The sequence below is a fragment of the Beta vulgaris genome, chromosome 3 (assembly GCF_026745355.1).
Source record: "Beta vulgaris subsp. vulgaris cultivar EL10 chromosome 3, EL10.2, whole genome shotgun sequence".
NCBI classification, from domain to species: Eukaryota; Viridiplantae; Streptophyta; class Magnoliopsida; order Caryophyllales; family Amaranthaceae; genus Beta; species Beta vulgaris.
The window spans coordinates 20,584,158-20,611,846 of NC_079204.1; the positions used below are offsets into that span (position 1 = coordinate 20,584,158).

A 27,689-nucleotide genomic window follows, 5' to 3' on the forward strand; every position below is an offset into this window, starting at 1 on the left:
GTCCATTCTGGTCCGGACCAGAAAATTCCGAAGTCGGACCGGACCGGAAATCCGGAATTTTTCGGTCCATTCCACTCCAATCCCGGTCCAAATTTCGATCCCGATCCAAAACTACACACTCCTAATGTACGGTGCAAAGGATGGGAGCTCTTATTATTTTAAAACAATTGCTAGTTTGCTACTACTAGGACAATTGTGCACCACCACTTGCTCAACTTTTATCCTAATTGACCGATCATGAATATAATAGGAAATTCTACCTGATGACTTTCTATTGTCAATTTTTCTATTTGGTGGCAGACTAAAAAAACGATTTATACTAAGTGACATCCTAGTTTAAGCAATTATACTTAGGGTGTGTTTGGTTCGTATAATTTTGATATGAGGTATTGGTTTAGACTTTAGAATAAGCAAAACTCATCCCTAGTGTTTGTTTAATAAATTGATAGATTTAAAATCCATACCTCAAACCTATAAGGTATGGAGTTTAGAAGCCTGAGGGCAGAAGGTGGGTATGACTCATACCAGTTAGATGTCAAATAAAAGAAAATTTCCATTCTCAAATAAAAACCAAATTTTCATAGATAGGGAGCAATGATATTCCCATACTAGGTATGGTCCAATAACATGGCATGTCAGTAAATTTTTATGCCAAAAATTAGTATTAAAAAACTATAATTTTTTTTTGAAAAAAGTTTCATATATTTTTATTCGGGGATTGTTGAAATCTAGTTGATGTATTAGATGACTAGTATATCATATCTTAACACTATCTTAGGATATCAGTTAGCTATTATATAATATCCTGGCTGCATCTAATCATATCGAGTGTTACATTGTATCAAGTTGCTAATGAAATTGCTAAAATGTCATGGTATAGGACAAGTTGTCCCTTACCGGTATAGGAGAATACTTCCTCATAGATAGGAGTACTTGTGGGTTGAAAAATGGTGCCTAATAAACCCTGGGTGTTGCCTTGATTGACCGCTTCGTCACAAATAGTGTGCAACATTCAAGCAAACTTGCTCAATCGTCTTTCTAAATCTGGTAAAGTAGAAAACATGATTTGTACTTGATCTGTGGGGTAATTTTTAATGTCTATGAGAGCCTCGTGGGCACATTCAAAACGACCAACTAGAGTGTTTTCAGGTTGACGACTATTGAAAAAAAAAGATTTAAATTCATGGACAGCAACCATTGCGTGGGTAAATGAGAACAACACAAACATCTAGGAGTTAATGAAAGTCCTAGCCAGCTCGCCAGTCCAAACTGAAGCAAAAGTTATCCTGCAATGCATTGAGTGCTTGAAGACAGAAACACGAGCAATATCGATAAAATAAGATTGTATGGAAGTCATTCTAGCTCTTAACTCTACAACTCAGGCGCCGGTGGAAATAAGGAACATTATAGACCATAAAGAAACGATCATCCCACCTGAATTTTATTTCATGTGTTAAACTTAGAGAGGAAGTTTCTAAGACTCACTCCCTAGCCTCTAAAGCCAGAAAAGAATGGCATAGTCCTCTTTATTAGCATTTGTCATTAAAAAAAAAAAAACAAAAAGTAAAAATAAAATGTCTATTTTTTTAAAAAAATAGAAAGAGTTTTTCTAAATGAATAGGAGGACTATTAGTTTGTCGACTAGATTGACAGTTGGGAGTTGGGACAAGTGACTCTCACTCTCGTCCCACACTCATTCTCTTTGATCTCGTACTGCATTCCGCTCTTTTCTCGCCGAAAACTCAGGCCACGGGCCAGGTAATCTTCATCTTCCTCCTATCTTTAATATCTGCAATTTATTTCTTATAATCTTAGGGCTCATTTCAGAAAAAAGAAAGAAGTGTTCTGTGTCTGCTGTTGCTTTACTGCCACAGTAGGTAGTTTTGATGATATTTATAGATTCTGATTAATAATGTATTTCCAAATTGATATTATTTTGTTTTTACTTCTGCTTTTCAATATTTAAATTACAGCATTCAGAATTCAATATCATATATCTTTTTTAGTTTTGGATTGTGATTTAGGAATCAGATTTCAAATTCATGCATTAATATTAATTTCAGATTCAATTTAGTACTCCCTCAGTTCCATATTGTCTATGTATTATGTATGATATTGATGATGCATTACTTGTCAAGTTAATATCATAGTGTAATACTATCTGTAAGTTTTCAATACTAACGCTGTGCATAAATTATTAGTATCATAGTATGCTGTATAAATTTGAAATTGTGTTTACAATGAGTTATTCCGTCCGTTCTTTAAAGCTCATTTCGCTTTCCATTTTAGTACGTTCTGCAAAGTTCTTTCCTTTTTTGCTTTATTCCTTATTTGGTGAACATTTCTTTTCGTTTCTACCCTACATTGTCCAACTTACTGGAATACTGAACTGCTGGTAATGATTTGATAACTCAGATGGAGGATGATACGCAACATCCGGAGATGAGAATTGAGGAGGAAATGGAGAGAGTGGTGGACCAAACAAAGGAATTGCAAGAAGCAGCAAGATCATTGATTTCCAAGTCATCGAGGGAAGAGAAAGACCTTCAACAACGCGCTCGTTCACTTTATACATCCATGGATGAGCTTCGTTCCTCCATCATTTCCCTCACTTTTGATGGCCACATGGATCATAGGCTAGCTGAAAAGGTTCTTCATTGATTGCCTTAGAGCGGAGTTGATTTGGTAGTATTGATGTTTTTGGGTAAATTGAAACTTTAATCTACTTTTTGTGCAGTTAGAGGATGAATTGAATAGAGCAAAATGCATCCTTGTTGATGGAGATGCTTCATATTTTCTTGTTGGCAAAGTTGAGAGTGCGTGTATTTTGTTCTCTCACTTTGGGTCTTCTTTAGTAGCTAATGTGTGGTGAATGATTAGGAGATATTTTCTTTATAGGCTGGTTCTTGAAGAGGTTTCTTGGTCCCATTAATGTGCGAGCTATTCGGAAGGATGTGCAATTGAAAGTCAAAGAGGAGTATAATAGTTACAAAGTAAGCTCTTTTTGCTGATCACATTTTTTCATTTTTTGGCATATATGTTATCCTTACATAAGGAACTTGGTAGGGGACTTAGGCTTAGGTCTAAATGCATCATTATCTTTGGTATTGCGTTAAGCATAACCTAACATACCATGCCAAATTGTTGAATTTGAATTGTTGGAGATAGACGAATACCGAGAGCTAAGCTTGTCAAAAGCAAGAACATAAGCAAGATGCAAAAAATTGAGTGATGAGAAACATTGGAGATGACAATTTCGAAAAAGAGAATGAGGGGGTTGGGGGAAAGTCCCAGGTCACTTTGTGTCTTTCACCCATTGTTACATGGAACGCAGAACGTTCCGGAACATGATACGGAAACAGGAATGCGGAACGCAACTTCTAAAGTAAACCAGATGGACTCCTAGACCACGTACCATGCTTCACGTTCCAGCCTCCAGCGTCCCCTGAAACGTGGAACATGGCCACGTACCACGTTCTCCGTATCAAAATAAATTCACCACTCACACTTGGGTGCTGAAAAGGTGCTTGCTTACAGTTGGTAGTAGCCTCTGTCTTACTTAGTTTTTAGTTTTAGTTCTAGTTGTTGAAACATTCTTGAATATAATTTGCGGAATTTTCGTTTTTGAAAGGTTGTATAAAGCTTAGAGGGGAGGAAGTTCTCACTCCTATAGCGAGTAGTAGAGAAGTAGATGATAATGAGTAAGTGGCTACATAATTCAAAACAAAACATTTTGTTAAGCATTTAAGTATATAGTTAAGGACCAAGGACCAAAAGGCAACGGACAGTGGTGGTGACTGGTGAACCAAGGGAAGTTATCACATCTAGTAGTCAACCACTAAGAGGTTCATATGTTGGGGTAGGGAAGCTCCGATGATTGTATCTTATTCATACAATTGCAAGAGGTTTCCTCCTCTTTTCTTAGAACTCCTAATTGGAAAAAAATTTAATTGACCTACTACGTAATGACAAATGAGAAGCCAAAGGCAACTAGTGATTGATTTAACTTAACCATAAAGTCTGTAATGTGGTAAAATATCCATCATACTATAGTGAATTGTTTTTTGGTTTGTGTTTTTGTATTACTATATGTCATGTGTAAATACCAATCTTTCCATGGATGGCTGAAGTGACGTGCTTAATGCCTCCATCTAGTTTTTTTTTTCCCTTCTGCTTTTCCTTTTCTTCTTAGCCTTTCCTTCCTTTTCTTCGGGTTTTCTGGGTAAATCTTAATAATTATACCACCGTTCGTTTTGAGCAGGATAGAACTACCTGGTTGTTTCTTCTTTTTCCATCAATACTACTGTTTCTTAGATCTTGGATGTGGGATGGCTGCATGCCTGCTTTTCCAGTTCAATTGTACCAGGTATGGCCTACACATGGTCGCAAAACATTGAATATGTTTTACTTTTAGCTTAAGTTATTCACTGCTGTTTTTGTACTTTGTTAGGCATGGCTTTTATTCCTATACGCAGGTTTAGCTTTGAGAGAGAACATCTTGATAGTGAATGGGAGTGATATTCGTCCATGGTAATTGCTTCTTAGTCATTAATTTTTTGTAGTCTTGTTATTTTCATATTTCCTCCGTTCCTAATTAAGTGTTACATTTAATTTTTCACGTAACCTAATGTGCTTCTTTGATCATTAATATATCTAATCACGCACAACTAAAAATTATAAAAGCTTGATATTTTGAAAGTATACATTGAGACGAATCTAACATGATCTCACATGAATATATTTTTCTTTATATAATAGCGAGAAAATAGAGTCAAAAGTTAGTTTATAAATAATGTCAATTTAGTCAACATAACACTTATTTAGGAACAGAAGAAGTATTTTTCTTTTTTTTGGCAGTGTTCAAGTTTCTATCTTTTAGTTTTTGCATTGTATATAGAACATAATAGTATATATAGGGGGAAGGATCCAATAAAGCATTTCTTAAAATGAGGAGGATGAGAAATACAAATGTGCATCTCTTTTAAACTAAATGTGCATTTTTATTTACCGAATATGCTCAAATTACAAGTACATCTTCTTGGAAAAAAAGATGCACTTTTAGTTCAAAAAATATGCACATGATAAAAAATATGCATATTCAGTTGCAAAAATATGCACATTTAGCTCAAGAAATATGCAAAAAAATCCTCCTCATTTAACCCTAAATCTATGAAGATAGATATGTACACAAGTAGATATATAAATTTTTCCTAGGTAGATAAGCTGATGTCCCTTTTAAGTAAGGGGGAGGGAGTTGGCGATTAGAGATATGCTAACATCACTTGGTGAACATCTACTTTTCTATGTAATTATATATATGTATATATGTAGACATATGAAGAGTGGTTAACGTTAAGCGAAAATGTCCATTAATCACCCAATATATGCAAGTGAGCTTGCTTTGTTGGTGTTCAATCAATACTTTGTCTTTTTTCTCTCTTTAAGGTAATCTTGAAGAGCTTTGTAGCTCATCTCATCAGCTTAATGGCCAACGATTTATATTCTTTCTACTGGAAGCATTTTTCTATTATTTGTGTTCCTTGTTTGTATTGTTTTCATGTTTCCATGCCCCTCTCCTTTTGTGTCCTTGTTACCTCCTCAAAGTCCTGACTTAGGTAATGGTTTAAACAATGACTATATGAACTTGCTTAAACTTTGCAGGTGGATATATCATCATTACTGTGCAATGGTCATGGCTCTTGTGAGCCTTACTTGGGAAATAAAAGGTCAACCTGATTGTGCTCAAAAGCAGGTCAGTTTTCTTGAAATGCTTCATGGTATAGACTATAGACGATAAAATTTTATACTTAAGCATAGCCATAAGTGAAGATTTAAGTGTCATTTGTATTAAATCAATTTGATCAGCTGCAGCCTGCATTAATGGATACTAGCTTTTTCTCCACGCTATGCGTGCGGTAACATTTTAGGCTTAACTATTACTCGGTATAAAAAAAAATAAAAAATAAAAATATGAAAGTACGTATCTACGTTCACCTTCATTTGGTGAGTAAGAAATATTTAAATACTTACAAATAGTATCTATAAACATTTTTAAAGTAACTATAAGTGGTAAATTTGCATATCCAAGTAATGAAAAACTGAATTTTTTTTGAAGTGTGTATTTGTGATTAATTTTGTATATGAGTTGTCTTTGTAATGAGAATGCCATATTTTTTTTATTGTCTGTGGTATTAATTTTTTGTAAGTTCTTGATTAAGAATTTTTTTAGTTGATTGGATCTAAATTTAATTTGAATTAATCTTTTTTTATTGGCAAGTTTATGTGATTGATAATTATATGAGTTGATTGAGTTTAATAGTGATTTGATTGAATTTTTTTTGGTAAGTTTATGTGTGTAATGGTTTTAACTTTTATGTTGTGGAGGGGTGAATATGTAAATTCAAAAGGGGACACCATTACCCCTCCCGTGGCTTATATAATAGAGATACATCTGCATATAACTACTTTCTTCATTTTTAATATCTATTAGTGGCAATACCCTTGACATACACTATATAAGGTAAAAAAGAAATGAAGAAAAAAAAAAATTCACAAAGGCTGAATGTCTCACGTATCAAAATTTCATTTGAAATCTTTTGTTGTTAACTTGAGATCAAAATCTTACTAGCTTCTAGAAGACCAAGTCTATGTATGAATATATGATTGTTGCAAACTTGCTGTTATCTACTTGTAAGTACTCCCTCCGTCCCAATTTATTTGCTACATTTTGCCATTTAGGTGTGTCTCAATTTATTTGCTACATTTGCAACTATTTCCATATATAGTACATAGGTCCCACACTTTATTTACAAATTTGCCATCACTCTCACTCCCTCCTTGGTTTTTGTAAATATTTCCATATATAGTACATAGGTCCCACAATTTACCTATTTGTTTTTTTTGTTAATTCTTGTTATGGAATGGTCCCCACTCCCTCCTTGGTCTTTGTGATAAAGCAAATGTAGCAAATAAATTGGGACGGAGGGAGTAACACATACTAAGAATCTAAAGCATAATAGAGCTTTCACCCTGAAGTTTGAGCTATAATTCTCAAGTTTCTTTCACGGTAAACAAAAATTATTTGTGATGGGAACTCTTGATCTCAAAGGTGCAAGGAGCTTTATGATGTGATGGGAGTATGCTTAACGGGGAAGTGCATGCATTTATGTGAATGAGATTAAAAGTAGCTATTAAACCATAATTGGTATATGATGAGGCCATCCAGCAAACTACAATTCTTGAATCTTGCAAATTGAACAGTGACATGGTTATGGATATATTACACCCACAATGAATGGAGTTAGGTCTAATGGCAGTAATTGAACCAGTGTTAATAGCTGCTTCTGTACTCCTAATTGTGTTAGGAATTGCCTCTTTAAGTTCCCAATCTTTTGTTCCAATTTTTCATTCCTGTGTCATTTCAGTGTTGCTTAGTTTCAGACTATTAAATGTACTCATAAAGAGATGTTGCTCAAAACCTCCAATACACATGAGCAGCCCTGGCTATGATGAACTATGAATTTCAATATATTGTGTGGTTTCCTCTAATTTGAATTTCGTGTTACACAGTTTAAATCTATAAGATGCACTGAAAAAAGATGTCCATCCCAGTAACTTTTAAAAGCGTATCAACAGCCTATGCTAGTATAATTATTAATTTCAATAATTTTTGTGTGGGGTATTCTTATATATCTAAGGTTGTTTAGAACCTGAGAACAAATTAATTGATTCTCTGAACGTGTAGGACCTTTGAGTTATTCTTGCTCAATAATTACTAGCTTTCGGCATAGTTTTATTTTTTTCTGGGGTGATAGTGGAAAAGTCGCCCCCCCGCCCCCCCTTCTCATAGCTGCCCAAAGAGGGTCCAGCTCTGCTTCAATCACCACTGAGTTACTTCAAATAATGGAAATCTATCATTTTTTGTTCTCTTATATTTTTTTGCTTTTGTTCTTGTAGGATGCATATTAGGGACATGCATAACTTGGATCTGTATGTGTGGAGATTCTGCTGCTTTTCTATGTGAACTATTCATGAAGCTCAATTTAACATGTTACTATGTTTTGGATTATGAAGGAAACTACATAAGCTAAAAGTTTAAGGCCAACTATATTGTTTCCTCTAATGGCCAAACAGTAGATTTCCTATCTTCAGAAAGCTACATTGTGTTTATTAGCAATGGTGGAGGGAAAGGGAGGAGAATGAAAGACAGGACAGGGGAAGGGATGAGAGCGGAGGGAGAAGTGGGGATTGTTTCCCTCCAAATCTTTCCAATTTTAGAAGGATTTGGAACTTTAGAAGGGCTGAATTGCTGATCATAATTTGCAACCTGTTTCTTTCGAATAGGACTGTTTCTTGTTCATTTCATAACTTACGTTTAATGTTATGTAGAGAGGGGTAGAACTTTTCCTTCAATGGGCTATGATGCAAGGAGTCGCAATGTTATTGCAAAATCGATATCAACGGCAGAGGCTATATACTCGCATTGCACTTGGAAAGGTGTGTGCCTTATAACTTAATAAGTGCTCATGTAACCTTGAATTTAGTCTAATTAAAAGCTCTCAGCCTTACATATTTGGGCTATTAGCTCAGTCTATAGAGTTAGATGTTCAAGATTCAGGAGTTTGTATGTGGCATGAAACTTGGACGTCCGTTGGATCTTTATTTTCTGCATCAGTGCACTGTTAACTCTGTCTTGGCTCCATGAGTACCTAGGAACAGGCTACAAAGACCAAGTCTGCAACCTCAATCATTCTTAGAGTGGTTGTTTCAAAGATGCTCCAGCTAACTTACCATAGTAAAACTATCAATTTGAATGGTAATTCGTAATTCTGATAGTTGAATGAGTAAAATGCATGTTTTCATCGTGGTTTAGTGTGATGGACCCGTTGCAACTATATCTATTGATGTGAGGATAAGTGTGCCCAATCTTTGCAAGACAATGAACTTCCCATTGGATCTGCTACAATGGTTCTGATGGAATGTTCTTCTCATAGCTTGGAGACTACATTTTCTCCACATATCAGACTGCTTTTGTAGTTACAAACTTGACCTACATTTTTCTTCGTGAGTATAGTGCAGCTGTCAGAAAAAAAAAATAGTGGTTGCAGTCATGATTGTGGTAATGGTTGTGGGGGTTGTGGAAGCAACGTCTCAGCTGTTATGTTTTATGTTCTGGCTGTCACAGCTTGAATTGACAGATTGGAAAAAATTCAACTTCATCATTGTAATTCAAGTGTCTTGGAATAATTCTTTAGACTACCATTGTACATGTTTCTACAATTCGTTATTTTGTGCAGAAATGAGCAGTTAATGATGTGACTATAATCTGGCCCTAAAATGTGAATATCACTAGTACCAACATGCATGACGAGTTCAATGTTTGATTATAATGGCTGGTTCAGTAATACATGCTACAGGATGGCTCATCTCAGGATGGCAAGTTGAAAATCTTAATGAATGGCCTGAATTAATACCATGACTGTACTGGTATGAACCTCACTAGATTTGCGAATTTTTGTACATCAATTTCTTGGCACCCCACTGTTGAAGTGCTAGGCTTGGAGGAGTTATTGATCATTGTCTCCATACTCATACTAAATTTTCAGCATAGATTTTCCCTTGGGATTATGTCAAGCATCCCCCTCCCTCCACTGAAGTAATGGTATGGTGAAAATCTTCTCTGAAAAAAAAAAAATAGATAAGAATTAGGGAGGGAAAAAGATATAATGAGTAAAGAGACAAAAATTTCGTCCTTCTAATAATTACACTGTATGTGTTGTGTTGTAGCAGTCTTACACTGTTATGTTCTGATTTATTTCAGGCAAAAAGAATGGATGTTGTGTGGGGAGAAACAGCTGGAGAGCGTGGCCAGCTTTGGCTGCTTTGTCCTATGCTTTTCGTTTTGCAGGTTGGCGGGTTTATGTTTTTTTGCGTTGAAAAGGAGAAGTTCAATTTTGCTAATTGCTGCAGGATTTTAGAATGTTGCATATTGCATGATAAAGAACTAAAACTCATATGGCCTGTTTGGTAGGCAGTGCTAAATATTGGTAATAGCATGATATAATATGGAATTTGGAAGAAAATCTTATACTCATTACCATGGTAATGAAATCTCATCCTGAAGCATGTGATTCTTTCCACAAACTTTTATTCCCACTCAATACATTTAAAGTATTCATTGATGGTAATGATAATGGTGAGAGAAGCACATCTTTGGGAATGGATTCTCATTATGATAAAAATGGACAGAAGTTTTTTCTTGCAAAACTAATTTTTCATTATTATTACCAATATCTATAAGTTATAACCACCTACCAAAGGGGCCAATAATGCCATCTGCGTGTTTTAGTGCTTGGAGTTCTGAATATAATAACATGTTTTCGACTTGAACTTTGAACGAAAAAAGGGTTGACCAATTCGGCTGAGGGTTTTGGGGCTTGGTGGGGGGGGGGGGGATGTTGAAGGATTGCATAGGAAGGGAGCATGACTAGAATAACTAGCCATGGGATCTGGAATTATTATATCCTGTTCACTTTACCCATGTCAACCCAAAATGGTGGAACGTGGGGAAAATTAACCATATTTGGAGGCTTTTTAAGCCTGAAATTTGGTTGACCTATTTGACTTGAGCAATAGTGGGTGTGATAAGGATATAAAGATTTGCAACTGAGTGGATGTGGGCTTTTGTTGGAACATGGAAGTGAGGAAGAAAAAACATTTGTACTTCATCATGGGACTGAAATAGGAAGAAAAATGGTAGTTTTATCTTATAGGAGAGAATGTTTTTTTGGGTTCTAGCACTCCACTCCCAGAGCCAGTATAGGGATCTGCTATCTTTCTCAGTCACATGCCTTGTCAATTTTGGTCCTTTTGAAGTTGTTGAGTTACTGTGGGAATTAAAACTTCAAACAGAAGACAATTAAGTCTACATCGATAGTGAAATTGACACGAACATTGACATATGCTTGAAATTGACACGAACATTGACATATGCTTTTGAAGAGATAACCTGTTACCAGCAGTGCTAGATTTGCTCATAAAATCTGTTGAATTGTAATTGCCAAGATCAAACTCTATGCAGAGATTATGCTCATTTAATGTATGTACTTTGCAAAAAAATTCAGGGTTTTGAGGCATATGTTGGATTATTGCTGCTTCAAACCACAGTTGTCGGAGTTGTCTCGGAATGGCAGGTGAGCTACCCTGTCCATTTGTGCGTGTTGCAGCCTTCCTACTTTCCCCATATAGCAGAGAGAAGGGTTGTATGAACAATTCTGGTTAATACTTCTGTTTAATATTCTTAGATCTTTACGAAAAGTTAGTGACAAGGACCTTTGGCAGGTTGTTTTTTGTGGAATTCTCCTGGTTTTGATGGCACTTGGGAATTTTGTAAACACAGTGCAAACTTTACTCGTCAAATCTCGGTTCAAGGCGAAGATGAAAAGGACCAAGAGTAAGCAGCAGTTAGATTAGGGAATAGGGATGACTTGAATAAAGGTTTTGAATTCTCACTCCTTTTCTTCAATTTTCTCCATTTTCATTTTTTATTTTTTCAAATTCATTATATGTATATCCTAGGTTTGTTGCCTATATTTTGGTTCGAACTGCAAATGTGTTGAAGGTTTTAGTCAGCTGATTAAAGGTTTGAGCACATTGTTTTAGTAATTGCAGTATCTTCCAAAGGGGAAAACTCATTTGCTAAACGACGCCCTACAATTTCCTATTAACGCCCTAAATACAGTACTGTATTTATATACTTCCCTAAACCCTCCTCCAATTTGAAAAGTTCACTTCCCACTACACCACCACCACCACTACCACCTTCTTCTCCACGGCACCACCAACACCATCGTACCCCAACACACCACCACCACCACCACCATCATCTTTTTTTCCACGACAAAATTGTTCCAATGGAATTTTGACCTTGTGAGATTCTTAGTTCCAATTTATTCGAAAATGGAAAGAGATTTTATGGGTTTGCTTCCTAAACCTTCATCATCAATTGTGAAGCAAGAGCCCGATGATGGAGATGAACTCATTAATTCAGGTATTATATTTCTATATTTCACTTTATTCACAAGGTCAATTTTTTTTTTATGGCGTAGATTTCCTTTTTCGAATTTTTTTTTAAAAAAATAGGTAGGCGTCCACCATGGACGCCTACCTATTTTTTTTTTTAAAAAAAAATTCAGAAAAAAATGGGGTGCCTGTCAAGTGCTGGGGCGTCCTTGGTGGGTGCCCCATTTTTTTAAAAAAAAAAATTTAAAAATGAAGAAAAAACAAAGGAGAGAAGAGCGTGGTGGTGGTGTGTCGGGATACGGTGGCGGTGGTGGTGCCGTGGAGAAGAAGAAGATGGTGGTGGTGATGGTGGTGTGGTTGGAACTTTTGAAATTGGAGAAGGTGGGGTTGGGGAAGTGAGTCAAAGGGAGGAGAGAGAAAAGAAATATAAAGGTATAAATACGGTATAAAAATACCGTATTTAGGGCGTTAGTAGGAAATTTTAAAGCGTTATTTAGCAAAGCCCGAGGAAAAAGGACAAAAAATAGAACTTGTTTATATACTTGTTACCACAAGTTTTGACGTGATTATTACAACATTTAAATTTCTTTTTGGGGAACCTACAACATTCAATATGATGTATAGTATTCCATCAAGAAATTTCAAGAGTCCGTTTTTGGAGAGACGATTTCACGTTAGTGTTAACGTGAGACCACTGATGTCATGCTGACATCACACACGTTCATCAAACCAGCAGTAGAATTAGTTAAGCGCTTGCACCTATTGTTATGCTAGTCTTAATTGATTCTGGATGAATAGTAGGTTGAAGTATATAGTTAGTCCTGAGTATATTAGTTAGTCGCTGGAGTATATTAGTTAAGTGCTGAAGTATATTAGTTATATCATAAAAATCAAATTATAATGCAGTTATTGGCAATAACTTCAATATCACGCATAAATAATTATGTCTTTCTCAAAAAAACTAATGCACTAGTTCTATCATAAACCCTCCAATACAAACCCATCATGTTCTTCTATAAGTCAGACAACAAAGAATTGCAACAAACCAAACTAGGGCAAAAATCACCATCTTTAACACACAAAAACACATTAGCAGCTTCAATCAAGAAATCCTTTTTCTTACAAATATTGATCACTATATCAAAGAAGAACTACCAAAATTGAGAAAGAAAACAAATATTGATGAATACCCAATTGAGAATGTGCCCAGTTGAAGAAACCCAAAAGTTTAGTTGGAATTGTTGTGCCATGGATGAAAGCCTCATGTTGATGAAAATAATATATGTGAGTGTCGTGGGTGGGGATTTGATAATTCTTGATGTTGATGGTGGTTCATGAAGGAGTAAACATCGGTAATGAAGGAGAGAAAGATGAACGATCAATTGAAGGAGGGAGTTTGAGTTTAGATGGGATGGGATGGGTAGTGGGCCATGAGCAATTAAAAGTACCAAATAAATATCAGCTTAGGTTAAGTCATTAACCTTGGTTGAGCAATTAAAAACAAAAAAAATCTAATTTAACCTTTAATCAGCTAATAAGGCTAAATGGTAGGATAATTAAGAATCTTGGATCTATCACATGTAATTGCATTTGAAAAGTGCTACCATGTAGAAACTTAAAAACCTTGGGGCTACCATGTAGAATTTCCCTAAAATATTTCCTCCGTTTAGAAATAGTTACACCATTTCATTTGCCAATGCATTATTTCAAATATCTCTAATGATCAATGAGTAAAAATTATAAAAAGTTAATATTAAAAAACTATACATTGAGAGGAGTCTAACAATGTCTTATATGACTATGTTTTTCCTAAAATATAAATCACCATATGCAATATGCAAATGGTGCAACTATTTCTAAACGGAAGAAGTAGATGTTACACTTTTTTTATAGGCAATGATCTCTCTTATTTTTCTCCTATCACATGAATTCCTTTTTTCTTTGTCCCTATCTCTCTCCTCTTCAAAATATTACCTAGAAAAATATGATCTCTCGAATTTCGATCGAGTAGCATACAAATCCGTGCTAAGTTTGGACGATAACTCAGTCGGCCATTACCCCAAGCAAACATATACCCAAAATTGCACCTTCATCCAAAATAGTCAATAAATCATGCATATGAGTCACGTAAATGCATAAGATGTTTTTTATGGCATTATCCATATATTATGTTCTAATTATTGCTATAATCACGTTGTAATTTAATTAGATTCGTCTTAATAAATATTTTTGATACATTAACTTTTCTAATATGTACAAATACAAATTAAAAATATTAAGACTTTAATTTTTTATTAGTTTTCTTAAAATATCGAATTGTAGCAATTTTGTTTAGACAAAAGGAGTATTATCTATAACGGTTTTTCAACAAATGCTCCCGAGTTTTCCCTTAATTCACAATAGACCCTCCAATTTTTGGATATTCATCAAATACCCCGACTTTCATACCAATAACACAACATGCCCTTTTGACTAATGGGAGGTTAACACCGTTAGTCATTAGCTCCTATATAAACCCCGAATCTTAATCAAATTGACGACTTTTTCACCATATATACCTGAATTTTTTTTTATTTACCAAATACCCCTAGACTCTTCGCAATTCACCATATACCCTTATATTCAAAAAAATTACAAAAAACCCTTGTGGTTGACATACGTTAAATCTCTATTAGCGTTTATTTACAAATTTGTCCTTATTTTTATGGCGCAATTATGATTATGTTGGGGACATAACCTCACTTAATTTTCGTGTCAAGAAAACCACACCCTTTCAACTTCCCGTTTGCTCTGTTATCCATCGAGTTCAATCATCCATGATCCATGGAACCCTAAGAATAGGACTACACTACTATCTTGAAGTAGGTGTTCTTAACTAGTATAATAATTGCTTATCACTGCGGCTGAATTGCTGCAATTTTATCGATACACAACAATAAACCACTTCAAAAGAAAAGAAAAAATCGAGAATCAACCAATTGCTGCGATTTTGGGTAAAAATCGCAGCAATATATGTCAACGAGAATTTTTTAAAATTGTTTGATTGGTTTGGTCAGATTTATTACTGTAGTTTTCCCAATTAAAACTACAACAATAGATTAAAATATTAATTTTTAGAAAAATCTTAATCGCTGCAGACTGAAGCAATAGCTAATATAGGGTTTTCGGCTCTTAACTATAAAAAAACTCAAATGGACCCGGTGCACACTTAGTGTGCACCGGGTTGGTAAGATATTAACCTGATATAGTGAATTCTATAGAGATATATTAAACTTATATACAATATAGTATATTTCATTAACGGAAAACATAATATGAAATTATACACAATATAATACAGGAATTTATTAAAATGTTTACAGGAAGATCTAAGTTGCGTAGTATATATCATGACACGTGTTCTAACATATGAAATGATTTAGTTTCTCCATGATATAATGAGTGTCTGAATGATATAGTGAGTTTCTGCTTGATATAGTGTGTGTTTGAATGATATAGTGAGTTTTTGTATGATATAGTGTGTCTTTGAATGATATAGTGAGTTTATGTATGATATAGTGAGTGTGTCTGAATAATATAATAAGTTTCTGCATGATGTACTGTGGGTCTGAATGATATTGTGGATTTCTGCATAATATAGTGGGTTTTCGCATAATATAGTGGATTGTCAGTAATGATATGTTATTTTGCCAGGTGCACACTAATGTTAACATGAACCGAGTCCACACAAGTCAGATTGTCATAACTATAGTTGTGCTCATATCCCTCCCAAACATTTTCAGTATCTTCTCTCTTATCCTTCATCGTTTTTCATCTTCTCGCTTCTCTTCTCTCTCCTCCACCATTTCTGCACGCCTCTCTTCTCTCATCCTTCACGTTCTTCATCTTCTCGACTCCACAACACCGTTTCGTTCGCCTTGCTATCAACATTCGTAAGGTCTTCGCCTTCAGCCTCGCCTCTCTTAGGTGTCGTCGGTGGGCAAAACATGGTTGGTGGACTAGAGACCACCTTCCTCTACGTGGTCCTACTTCAAAACGCATCACCTTGAATTTAAAAGGCAAATTTGAAAAAAAGGAAATTAATTAAAAAAAATGATATAACTCCCAACAATCCCGGCTGATAACTCCCCATGAATTCCGGGATACCGCTGGAACACCTACAATTTTCTATCTACTTTTGGTACCACAAAATATCTATGACATTTCTTCTGCAGATTAATGACTCTGATGGAATTTTGAAAAAAAGGAGCAAAAGAAAACAAAACAAAACAAAATGGACACTCAACTTTTGCAAACATTGATATATTTTATTTTAGTTTGACGTATTATTGACACTAAATTTAGGAAGTATTGGATTAACTCACTTTTGCCAAAAAAAATTACATCAATAATGGTTGATTGTGAATTTGGAGATGATTCGGATTGTCGTTTTATAGCTTCGGATGACATTAACAATGACGAAGATATATTAGATGGAATCCACATAAAAGGAGAAAATATTTTTATATTATTTCATTGCTCCCATTTTTCCTATTTTTTGTTATTATTTGTTATAGAAAATTAAATGTGATGACGTAGAAGATGTAGTTTTGTTTGGTATTTGTGTATGTTCTTTTAAGATTTTGATATATTCAATGTTATTTTCTATGTAAATCTCAATTTTTTTTGATAATTTATGTAAATAAGAATATAAGATGTAAAAAAGAACATATGACTCATGGAATAAGAGCATAATAGTAACTTGTAAATCATCCAATAATAATATGAAGATCATATTGCCAGTTTAATTATAATATGGTATCGACTTGTAAAAAAGTATTATATAGTTGTTTGGTAAAAGGTACATATGTAATCATTATGAGAAAAAGAACGTATGACTCATGGAATTATAACATCATAGTAACTTATAAAGAACATATAATAATAATATAAAGAACATATCACCGGTTCAATTAGAATATGGCGTTGACTTAGAAAAAGAAATTGTATAATTGATTGATAAAAGGTACATATGAAACCATTATGAAAAAAATAACGTATGATTCATGGAATTATAACATTATAGTAACTTATACAGAACATATAATAAGATTATAAAGAACATATTGTCAGTTCAATTAGAATATGGTATTGACTTGGAAAAAAAATTGTATGATTGATTGATAAAATAAAACATGAAACCATTATGAAAAAAAGAACATATGACCATGAAAATAGAGCATGATAGTAATTTATAAAGAACATATAATAATAATATAAAGAACATATTGCCAGTTCAATTAGAGATTTTTATACTTCCTCCGTTTTTTTTAGATGTTACACTTTCTATTTTAGGAAGTTTTAAATTAGATGTTACACTTTTATTTTGGGTAATAACTCTTCTCTATCTCTCTCCTATCACATGTTCACATGGAGTCCTTTTGTTTTTCATTCTCTCTATCTCTCTCCTCTCCAAAAATTACCTAGGAGTCCGTGATTTGAAAAGTGTAACATCTAATAAAAAATGGAGGAAGTATTGTCTTTCTTTAAACATCAGTTTATATTATCTAATTTGTACAATCTATGGAGTAAATATCTCGTTTTCCCCTCAAAAAAAAAAAAATCTGAATGATTTGAAAAGTAGTAGATAATAGTTATCTTAATATCCTCATGTGTCAGTTAGCCAAATTACTTGGCGACAATTTGTGGAGGAAGTGATTATTACTTTTCTCTTTTTTTAAATAATGAAAGCTATTTGAAATTAGATTTTGAGCGAGTCAAGGGCAGCATTTTGTTACTTGTGGTGTGCGTTTTATTCCAAGAGCACGTAGCTCTTTGTGGTCTCGAGTGCACGTAGAAAATTGCGATAGTTCATTTCTTCAACAAGTTTAGTAATGAGCATAACAACCCTGTTGTTCCGATGGAGAGAAGAACTTATGATTAGCTTTTCGGGAAATTTCCAAACGAACAATTTCAACGAAATCTTTCAATTTCTTATTTTACTATGTTCAACTCTATGTATTCCTCCATCTGTAGAGTACATTGAATGCTCAGAAATGGTAAACAAAATTTCAGATTTAATTTCGTAGAACTGAAATTTCTAATTGAACTATTTTTTGATTGTTGTTGTGGTGGTGGATTTTTATGACCTTTTACGAAGAACTGAAATTTTGATTGAAGATGGAATACGACTGAAATTTCGATTGAAGATGGAGTACGACCGAAATTTCGATTGAAATTACGAAGAACAGAGGCGGCGAAGGTGTGCAACGGGTATTTCAAATCTTCCACCGACTGCAATTTTGTACGTGCACTCGAGACCACAAAGAGCTACGTGCTCTTAGAACAAAATGCACACCACAAGTAACAAAACACTGCCCTTGACTCGCTCAAAATCCAATTTCAAATAGTTTTCATTATTTAAAAAAAGAGAAAAGTAATAATCAATTCCTTCACAAATTGTCGCCAAGTAATTTTGCTAACTGACACATGGGGTTATTAAGATAACTATTATCTACTACTTTTCAAATCATTCAGATTTTTTTTTGAGGGGAAAGCGAGATATGTTACTCCATAGATTGTACAAATGAGATAATATAAACCGATTTTTAAAAAAAGATAATATAAAAATTTCTAATTGAACTGACAATATGTTCTTTATATTATTATTATATGTTCTTTATAAATTACTATCATGCTCTCTTTTCATGGTCATATGTTCTTTTTTTCATAATGGTTTCATGTTTTATTTTATCAATCAATCATACAATTTTTTTTTCCAAGTCAATACCATATTCTAATGAACTGACAATATGTTCTTTATAATCTTATTATATGTTCTGTATAAGTTACTATAATGTTATAATTCCATGAATCATACGTTATTTTTTTTCCATATTGGTTTCATATGTACCTTTTATCAATCAATTATACAATTTATTTTTCCAAGTCAACACCATATTCTAATTGAACCGGCGATATGTTCTTTATATTATATTATTATATGTTCTTTATAAGTTACTATGATGTTATAATTCCATGAGTCATACATTCTTTTTCTCATAATGATTACATATGTACCTTTTACCAAACAACTATATAATGCTTTTTTACAAGTCGATACCATATTATAATCGAACTGGCAATATGATCTTCATATTATTATTGGATGATTCAGAAGTTACTATTATGCTCTTATTCCATGAGTCATATGTTCTTTTTTACATTTCTATTCTTATTTACATAAATTATAAAAAAAAATTGAGATTTACACAGAAAATAACATTGAATATATCAAAATCTTAAAAGAACATACACAAACACCAAACAAAACTACATCTTCTATGTCATCACATTTAATTTTCTATAACAAATAATAACAAAAAATAGGAAAAATGGGAGCAATGAAATAATATAAAAATATCTTCTCCTTTTATGTGGATTCCATCCAATATATCTTCATCATTGTTAATGTCATCCGAAGCTATAAAACGACAATCCGAATCATCTCGAAATTCACAATCAACCATTATTGATGTAATTTTTTTTTGGCAAAAGTGCGTTAATCCAATACTTCTTAAATTTAGTGTCAATAATACGTCAAACTAAAATAAAAGATATCAATGTTTGCAAAAATTTAGTGTCCATTTTGTTTTGTTTTGTTTTCTTTTGCTCCTTTTTTTCAAAATTCCATCAGTCATTAGTCTGCAAAAGAAATGTCATAGATATTTTGTGGTATCAAAAGTAGATAGAAAATTACGGGTGTTCCAGCGGTATCCCGGAATTCATGGGGATTTATCGGTCGGGATTGTTGGGAGTTATATCAATTTTTTTAAATTAATTTCCTTTTTTTTCAAATTTTCCTTTTAAATTCAAGGTGATGCGTTTTGAAGTAGGACCACGTAGAGGAAGGTGGTCTCTAGTCCACCATCCATGGTTTGTCATCTTTCTTTTTCCCTTGTATTTTCTTCTAATTGTATTATACTTGTCCAAAAGAAAAAATTCAGGTTTCTAGTTAAAGTTAATTCAGGTTTCAAGTTTTATCTTTCTAATTTCCTTATATTTTTTTCATTCGTTTATGAAGGGAATTTATTTTTAGATGTAGGAATTTTCCCCCCTTATTTGTATAAATATGTTAGTATTGTTGATGTAATAAATTAATTACTTAATTCGAATTTAGTTGTATTTACTATGTTTGTTTCTTTAAAATTGTGATAAGATATTCATTTGGTTATTCGAATTTAGTACAACAATTCAATGGAAGCAAATAGAATTACGCTAAAAGCAAAAAAAAAAATTTTGTTTGACAACTCCCTATTGTTGTGGGTTTGGCCCACAATCGCAGCAGTGGGTAAATACCTATTGCTACAGTTTTCGAACCGTAACAATATATATTTATCTATTGCTGCGCCTTTATTTGCGGCGGCGCGAAATCCGCAGCAATAAGCCACTTTCAAACCGCAGCAAAACACACTTATATTACTAGTGCTTTAAAGTCCCAAAAAACACAGATTTTGCAAATTTCAAATTAAGAGGGTTTGAACGTTGAAATTGTGTTATGTGAGGGTTAGTGCGTTTTAGGGTTAGATAAAATGTTAATTGTTGTTCGATTGTGTGACGTACCTATGTTTTATCATTCAAAAATTTGAAATTTCTTGTTTTTGTCGAACGTGCTAGTTCTATTCGTTTGGTTTTTTTTTATTGTTGGTTGCTTGTATAGGATGGCTTCAATTTGGTTGCTTTTTCATAATAATGGTATGGATTTGATTAGAGGGTGGAGGATAATGACTTGCGTCATTTGATGGGCTTGTGTGAAGATTTTTTGAGGAATCTGTTAAACAAGATGTTTATCATCCCCCAAGGCCTGTAGAAAATTGGTCCATAAACCTAGGACTAATTGGAAAATGGATATAAGTAGTGATGTTGATTTACGAAAGGTATGGTTTTTTGGGAGGGGCACTAACACAATAAAGATGTGAGTTGAGGAAACAAACAATCTAGGGAAAGTTTTTAGGGAAACAACTAAGGAAGCAGGCGGAGAATTTTAAGAGGATGCAAGAGATACTAAGAAACAGAGGGAAGAGGGAAAAAGCAAACAAGCAGAGGAAGAAGAGACACGGAGGAAAGAGGAGGACGAGGAGAGTGAAGCTGAGAAGACTAGGAGATTGCTAGATTCAGTTGAGGTACTTGTGCGGTCAGTTGATGATATTACCATTTGTGAGTACATAAGGGTCTACTCTAATCAGGAGGTAGATGAGTTCTTCCCTGGAGATTCCGAGCCTAATCCTCCTACGTACCCAACAATCCACATCTCCATCTTCACCACCTCCAAAACAATAAACACCATCTGCTTTACCACTAGGAATCCAACCCCTACTACAACAGCACATAGGAACCCCACACCTACCCACCTTCTTCACCACCAAACAAGAATCCAACTCCTACCATAACACCACCTAGATACCCCACCCCAACACCCGCTCTTACCTACAAGAGACCCTATAAGAACCCAAACACCACTTTCCTCACTTTGAGGGATCCCATTAGAAGCACAACACCCCATGCCTCACTTGTAAGGGGCCCAACTCCACCCTAAACACCACTACTTCACCTTTAATGGACCATGCTCTATCCCCAACACACCATGCTTCACCTTTAAGGGACTTAACTCTACCCCTTAGCAACCAAACCAACTCCCAACATAATCTAAGTGTACAACCAAGCCCACTAGTCCCTAAGAACAAGACTAGTAGTTTTTAAAGTACCTAAAAGCACATCAAAGACATCAGGGACACATGTGCTTAAAGGGAAGTACGGCGGGAATAGGCGAAAAGGTACAAAGTAGGAGCAGGGGCAAAGATCATGTGTTTTCAGATGAGGCTAGCATTGTGAGGATGAGGAAGAATTAGATGAATATTTTGAAGTGGATGAAGGTGAGAGTGAATCAGATGAAGAAGACAATTTCAATTCTAATTTTGTTATAGAAGAAGAAGCTTTTATTAAGGATGAGATTGACGAGCATGAATTTGAGGATTGCTTAGATGACAGTTCCTCTAAGTATAAGATTTATTGTAATGGAAAATATGGGCTGAAGCTCCAAAGCGATCCATCAAACTAGAGCCAAGGTTGATATTCACAACCAAAGATGATTTGATGGATGTTCTGAGGAACTTCTGTATACAAAAGGTTTCCGCCATCACTGTTTACAAGGCTGATACATAGAGGTTTACAACATCCTGCATAATGGAGAATTGTAATTGGAGAATACATGCCTCAAGGTTGGAAGACAAGGTAAGTTGGGCAATAAAGACTCTGAAGGGGAAGCTCAGTTAATGTGGAAGGTTAGAAGAGAATCACATGATCTCCTCTAACTAGTTATGCAAGCGTCTATCTGATGACATCAAATGACACAAAAGAACTGACCCGATTTCTCCTAAATTGGATCAATTTACGATCAACTGATCCAGTTAGAAAAAAGCTCAGATCAGTTAAGTGGACCAGGCTCTCGTTAAAAACAAGTTTGCCTCGCTCACTGACTAACAGATTTGGTTGGAAAAAGTTCGGATCTGTTTGGGCTGGGGTTTATTTACAAGCACGAACCCTCACCCCCCCCCCCTTAGGGTTTATAAGGTCCATTTTCCCTCTATGCCCATCAACCCTTACCTCTCTCCTCCCTCTCCTTTCTCGCTTAGCGCACAAACCTTAAAACCATAAAACACCACCATGAAAACCACCAGATCTCCCAACCATAACTAAATCTCAATTAAATCATGTCACTTTTTCCGATCTCTCATCGTTGCACTTCGCTTACCACGAACCGCCACCAGATCTCTCATGCGCTACACTAACCCTGACCTGCTACCTCAGTCCACAACCCTCCTCTCTTATCTACCGGCGAAGCGAAGAAACCCTAATCAATCGAAGAGGCAACCTTACTCTCTTCTATCTCCACTCTTATCGTCGACGAAGTAGAGAAATGTGAAGAAAGAAGCGCTGAAATGATTCATCTACGGAGAAAATAGATCTGAAACATTTCAATTTTTCTATTAATTTCTTTTTTTATTTTCATTTAGATTTCTGTTTTTCATGTAATTTGTTTCAATTAATTTTATGGTTTAATTATTGGTTTTATTGTTTTATTACTTTTATTTTTATATTATTTTAGACTAGATTTTTGTTCTTTGGTAAATTTTTTTTATTTTCATTTATATTATTTTTTTAGGTAATTTTCGTTTTTATTTTCTTTATTAATTTCATTCATACTCTTGCAATGTGGTTGATTTCGTTCATATTTTGTTGTAATTTCGTTCATATTTCTCTTGTAATTTCTTTCATATTTTATTTGATTGTTTTTCTTTCTTCCGTTATAAGTTGCAAATTTGGGTTTAGTTTTGTTTGTTGAATGTTTTTTTCAATTTCAATGTTTTTGTTGGCTTGTTCATGTATGTGGAGCTGATTCACTTTTATGTGGCGTGGACCCAAATTTTTTTCACTTCACTTCCCATCCCATCCAAACTGATTCGATTTTAGGTGATAACCGGATATGTTTAAGGTCAGCTGATCTGATTTTCACCTAAAAATCGCACCAGTTAACTAGTCCAGTTTTTAATGAAAATCGAACCAATTGACTATAAACTAACCTGGTTTTGAACCGGATTAGTTCAAACCTGTCAACCGCTCCTAGTCCACCTGTTTCGGCCCAATAACGGATCAGTAACCCTCATATTGACGAGATTCGGTAATATTTTTTTTTGCATTAGTGTACAAGAACCCAAACACCACCTGCCTCACTTATGAGGGATCCTACTAGAACTCCAACATCCTATGCCTCACCTGTAAGGGGCCCAACTTTACCCCCAACACCACCTGCATCACCTTTAAAGGACCCAGCTCCATCCCCAACATACCATGCTTCACCTTTATGGGATCCAGCTCCACAACCTGAGCAACCAACCCAACCCCCAACATAATCTAAGTCTAGAACCAAGCCTACTCGACCCCAAGAATAAGGTACATATGTGCCTAAAGGAAAGTGCAACAAGAGTAGATTTTAAAGTACCTAAAAGCATATCAAATAAATTAGGGACATATGTGCCTAAAGGAAAGTGCAACAAGAGTAGGGGAAAATGCACAAGTAGGAGCAGGGGAAAAGGTCTTGTGTTTTCAGATGAGGCTGGCATTGGTGAGGATAAGGAAGAGTTAGATGAAGATTTTGAGGTGGATGAAGGTGAGAGTGAATCAGATGAAGAAGACATTTTCAATTCTGATTTTATTTTGTAGAAGAATAAGCTTATATTAAGGATGAGATTACTGAGCATGGATTTGAGGATTGGTTAGATGTCAGTTCCTCTAAGGATAAGATTTACCAGAATGAAAAAATATGGGCTAAAGCGCCATATGGATCCATCAAATTGGAGCCACGATTGATATTCACAACCAAAGATGCTTCCATGGATGTTCCGAGGGACTTCTGTATACAAGAGGGTTTTCCTATCACTATTGACAAGGTTGAGACTATGGATGTTAAGGACCCTAGATGGCTCGCAAACTATTCGAGTTTGGCTCGAAATTTTATGGAGTCTAGCATAGCATAGATCGATTTGAAAAGCTGGTGAGCAGGCTTGAAATATGTTAGCTGTATTATTTTCCATATTATAGAAACTAAATGAAAAGTTATACTTAAATTGTTCATAATAATTGTCAAAAGCTCAAAGTAAGTAATCTAATTTTTTAACTCAAGTTGAGTTTTAAAGTAAATTAAACTGGAAAATTTAAGCTCGAAAAAGCTCGAGATTTGGCTCGAGTTCGAAAAGTGATGTGAGCCGAGCCGAGCTACTTGAGGTTTGGTCTCGGTTCGACTCGTTAACACCCATAGCTGACACATAGAGGTTCATGGCGTCCTGTATAATGAAGAATTGTGATTGGAGGATACATGCCTCAAGGTTGGCAGACAAGGTAAGCTGGACAATAAAGACTTTAAAGAGGGAACGCAGAACATGTGGAAGGTTAGAATTGAGTCTCATGGTCTTCTCTAACTGGTTATGCAAGCATCTCCCTGATTAGATTGCTGCAAACCCCTAATACCAGTTGAAGCCCTACAAAAGCTTGCTTTAGAGAGGTTCAGATGAAGAAAAGGCAGATTCATGGAGGGTTTGATGAGGCCTATGGTTTGCTGCCAAGATATGCTGAAATCATTAAGGAGACTAACCTTAGATCATATGCCTTGGTTTCCAAATTCAAGGCATGCTTATTTTCCTTTGTTGCATAAGTAAGGGGGTTTGTAAGGGGATGCAGACCCATCATAAGCCTTGATGGGCTCACCTTCGTGGATATTTCAAGGGCATAGTTCTTTCAACACTAGGTATTGATGGAGATAATGAGATTTTCCTCATTGGCTATAGTATTGTTGACACTAAGAGTATGACTAGCTGGACATATTTATTTAGGAACTTGAGAATTTGCTTTGAAAAAGACAGTTGCAATAGAGATGACTAGACATTCATCAGTAATAGAATGAGACTAAGTACATAAAATTACTACATTGCTATATCACTTACATTTTGTATTATTGCATTACGAAGTCACTTTCTTTCAACATGGTTAAGGTGTTGAATTAACACTGTATGTGTGTTCCAGAGCAACAAGAAGGATATGCTGTCAACACTTATACACGAACTACAAAAATGCAGGGTACAGTGGGGACAACCTTCCACAAGATATTTTAAACAACTGCTAATACATACAATCACTGTGTGCTCAACAAAGCATGAAAAAGATTGAGGAATATGATTCTGAAGTTATGACTTATCAACATAATTGCACAGAGCAGTGGTCCAAGCATGTCTTCGATCCACTAGTTTGTTGCAATCATAATACAAAAAACTTTATGGAGAGCTTCAATGCATGCACTAAACCGCATAGGGACCTCCCTGTTTTCACATTGCTGAAGGAGACGAAGGTGGTGATTATTCACAAGGCCTTTAGACTACAATCGAAGCGTTCTACTACATTCCTCTCGAAGAAAAAGGTAACTAGCATTATTCTAGTTCGATAGAGAATAGATTGTGAACTTAGGTTGTTAGAATCGCTTTAGAGAACTTAGAATCATGCTAGGTGGAACTTAGAGGATTGTATGTTTGTAGTTAAGCGTAGTATCATGGTTGTTAGTGTTACTTTTCATATGTTGGAATGTCATTATGATCATCTTGTTAGTCTCGTTGATTAGTTTGTCAATTTGATGATTTGTTGTTATATTGATTTGGAGTCACTTTGGTTAATATTGGAATTTTGAGTAGTTGGATGTTGTTGATGATGTTTAGCCTCATGTTAGGGTGATTAGTGTTGTGATTGGTATGAATTTGGGTTGATTTGGATGTTTGAGAACAGACCTAAGTAATTTGGACGAGGCAAGGGGCGTGCGAGCACAGCCCACAAGCCACGAACTACAGCGGCTCGCGACTCGCGACGGCCAGAGGGTCGCAACTCGCAACAATCGTCGCACCTCGCGACGAGGGTCTGTTTTTCCTTAGTTGCGTGTTTTGTTTAAATTCCAAATGGTTTACATCATGGTTATTTGTTGATGGATGGTCTTAGGCATGTATGTTAAGCATGTTTGAGTAAGTTTGGGTTGGTTTGAGTTATTATATTAAGGGTATGTGCCCTATTTTGTTGGGTAGCCTATGGTTGTTTGGTTTGGAGTATGTTAAGGACCTATACCTTGTCGCGTTTACTCACATTTGAACCTTGTTGGTTAGTGGGATTCGATTTGCTTGTATACCTTGCTATGTATACCTTTGAATGTTAGATTAGATGGTTTTTGTGTATACCTTGTCGTGTATACTTTGTACTTTGTTGAGTTTGATTGATCCTATGGACAGTATGGTCCTAGGAATTTGGGTTTGATGATCCTAAGGGCGGCATGGCCCAGGAATTTGTGTTTTATTATCCTATGGGCGGTATGGTCCTAGGAATTGGTTACTTAACCTTGGGCGATATGGTCCATTGGTTCACTCACGAGTGGTATGATTTGTTGAGTTTTGCTATTCGGAAAGGGCGGCATGGTCACCGAATATGCAACATAGGCCTTGGGCGGTATGGTCCAATGAGTCTACTCACAGACGGCATGGCCTGTTGTGTTTGAACTTGTTTGACCGCATTTGTTGCATGGTTTGACTGGGATTTGTTTAACATTGAGCTTTCTTATTTGTTGCTTATGATTTGTTGTATCTCGTTGTGAGTATAATATCTTGGTGATGTATTTCTTTGGCGTTGCTTATAATTTCTTTAAGTTTATTATCTGTTCCTATTTGGGCTGGGAGAACTGCTAGTTACTCCCCACTAATTGTGGAAGTTATTGATTTAATATGCAGATGTTGATGCTGTGTAGGATCGTTACGGTTTGGACCGGGATTGTGCGGTTTGACCTTGTGAGCAAGGAAGTGGTGCTAATCATAGTTTACGAGCATTGTGAGACAGGGATTAGGACTCGTTACTTAGTAGGACTTAAGTAGCTTTCCTTTATTTCTGGCCGTATGTTGAACTACGGATTTTAGTTTGTTCTTTGGATTTGGATTTCTCTACTTTGAGGTTTTCTTTGGAGTTCTCCATAGTTGTTTTTTTTTTTGGAACTTTGTGGGAATGAGGGTATGGAACCTCATTTCCCTTTTTATATATGATTTCGGAGTTTAATA

At 35.1% G+C, this 27,689-nt stretch overlaps 1 protein-coding gene and 1 long non-coding RNA gene across 11 annotated transcripts; one reads left to right on the top strand and one right to left on the bottom strand.

The window, feature by feature from the left end:
- Positions 1 to 1,633: 1,633 nt before the first annotated feature.
- LOC104906952 (uncharacterized) lies at positions 1,634 to 27,689 on the top strand. 10 transcript variants are annotated; one of them, XR_007272600.2, is made up of 14 exons: positions 1,634 to 1,758; positions 2,416 to 2,649; positions 2,738 to 2,816; positions 2,899 to 2,993; positions 4,262 to 4,366; positions 4,451 to 4,530; positions 5,662 to 5,752; positions 8,389 to 8,496; positions 9,821 to 9,907; positions 11,124 to 11,192; positions 11,341 to 11,496; positions 15,715 to 18,363; positions 25,636 to 26,026; positions 27,369 to 27,689. XR_007272600.2 is itself a non-coding variant. In XM_048641265.2 (12 exons), the coding sequence occupies exons 2-11, from the start codon at positions 2,416 to 2,418 to the stop codon at positions 11,470 to 11,472; spliced, it is 1,080 nt and encodes a 359-aa protein (XP_048497222.1). In that variant the 5' UTR covers positions 1,634 to 1,758; the 3' UTR covers positions 11,473 to 11,496; positions 27,369 to 27,689. The 10 variants fall into 10 exon arrangements, 2 of the variants coding, with proteins under 2 accessions (XP_048497222.1, XP_048497221.1); XR_007272603.2 differs by having other exon boundaries at positions 15,715 to 15,958; XR_007272604.2 differs by having other exon boundaries at positions 15,715 to 15,953.
- LOC104906951 (uncharacterized) lies at positions 9,199 to 9,935 on the bottom strand. Its single transcript, XR_007272609.2, has 2 exons — positions 9,796 to 9,935; positions 9,199 to 9,679 (listed from the first exon to the last, which is right to left on the bottom strand). It is a non-coding gene; the product is annotated as an uncharacterized LOC104906951 (long non-coding RNA).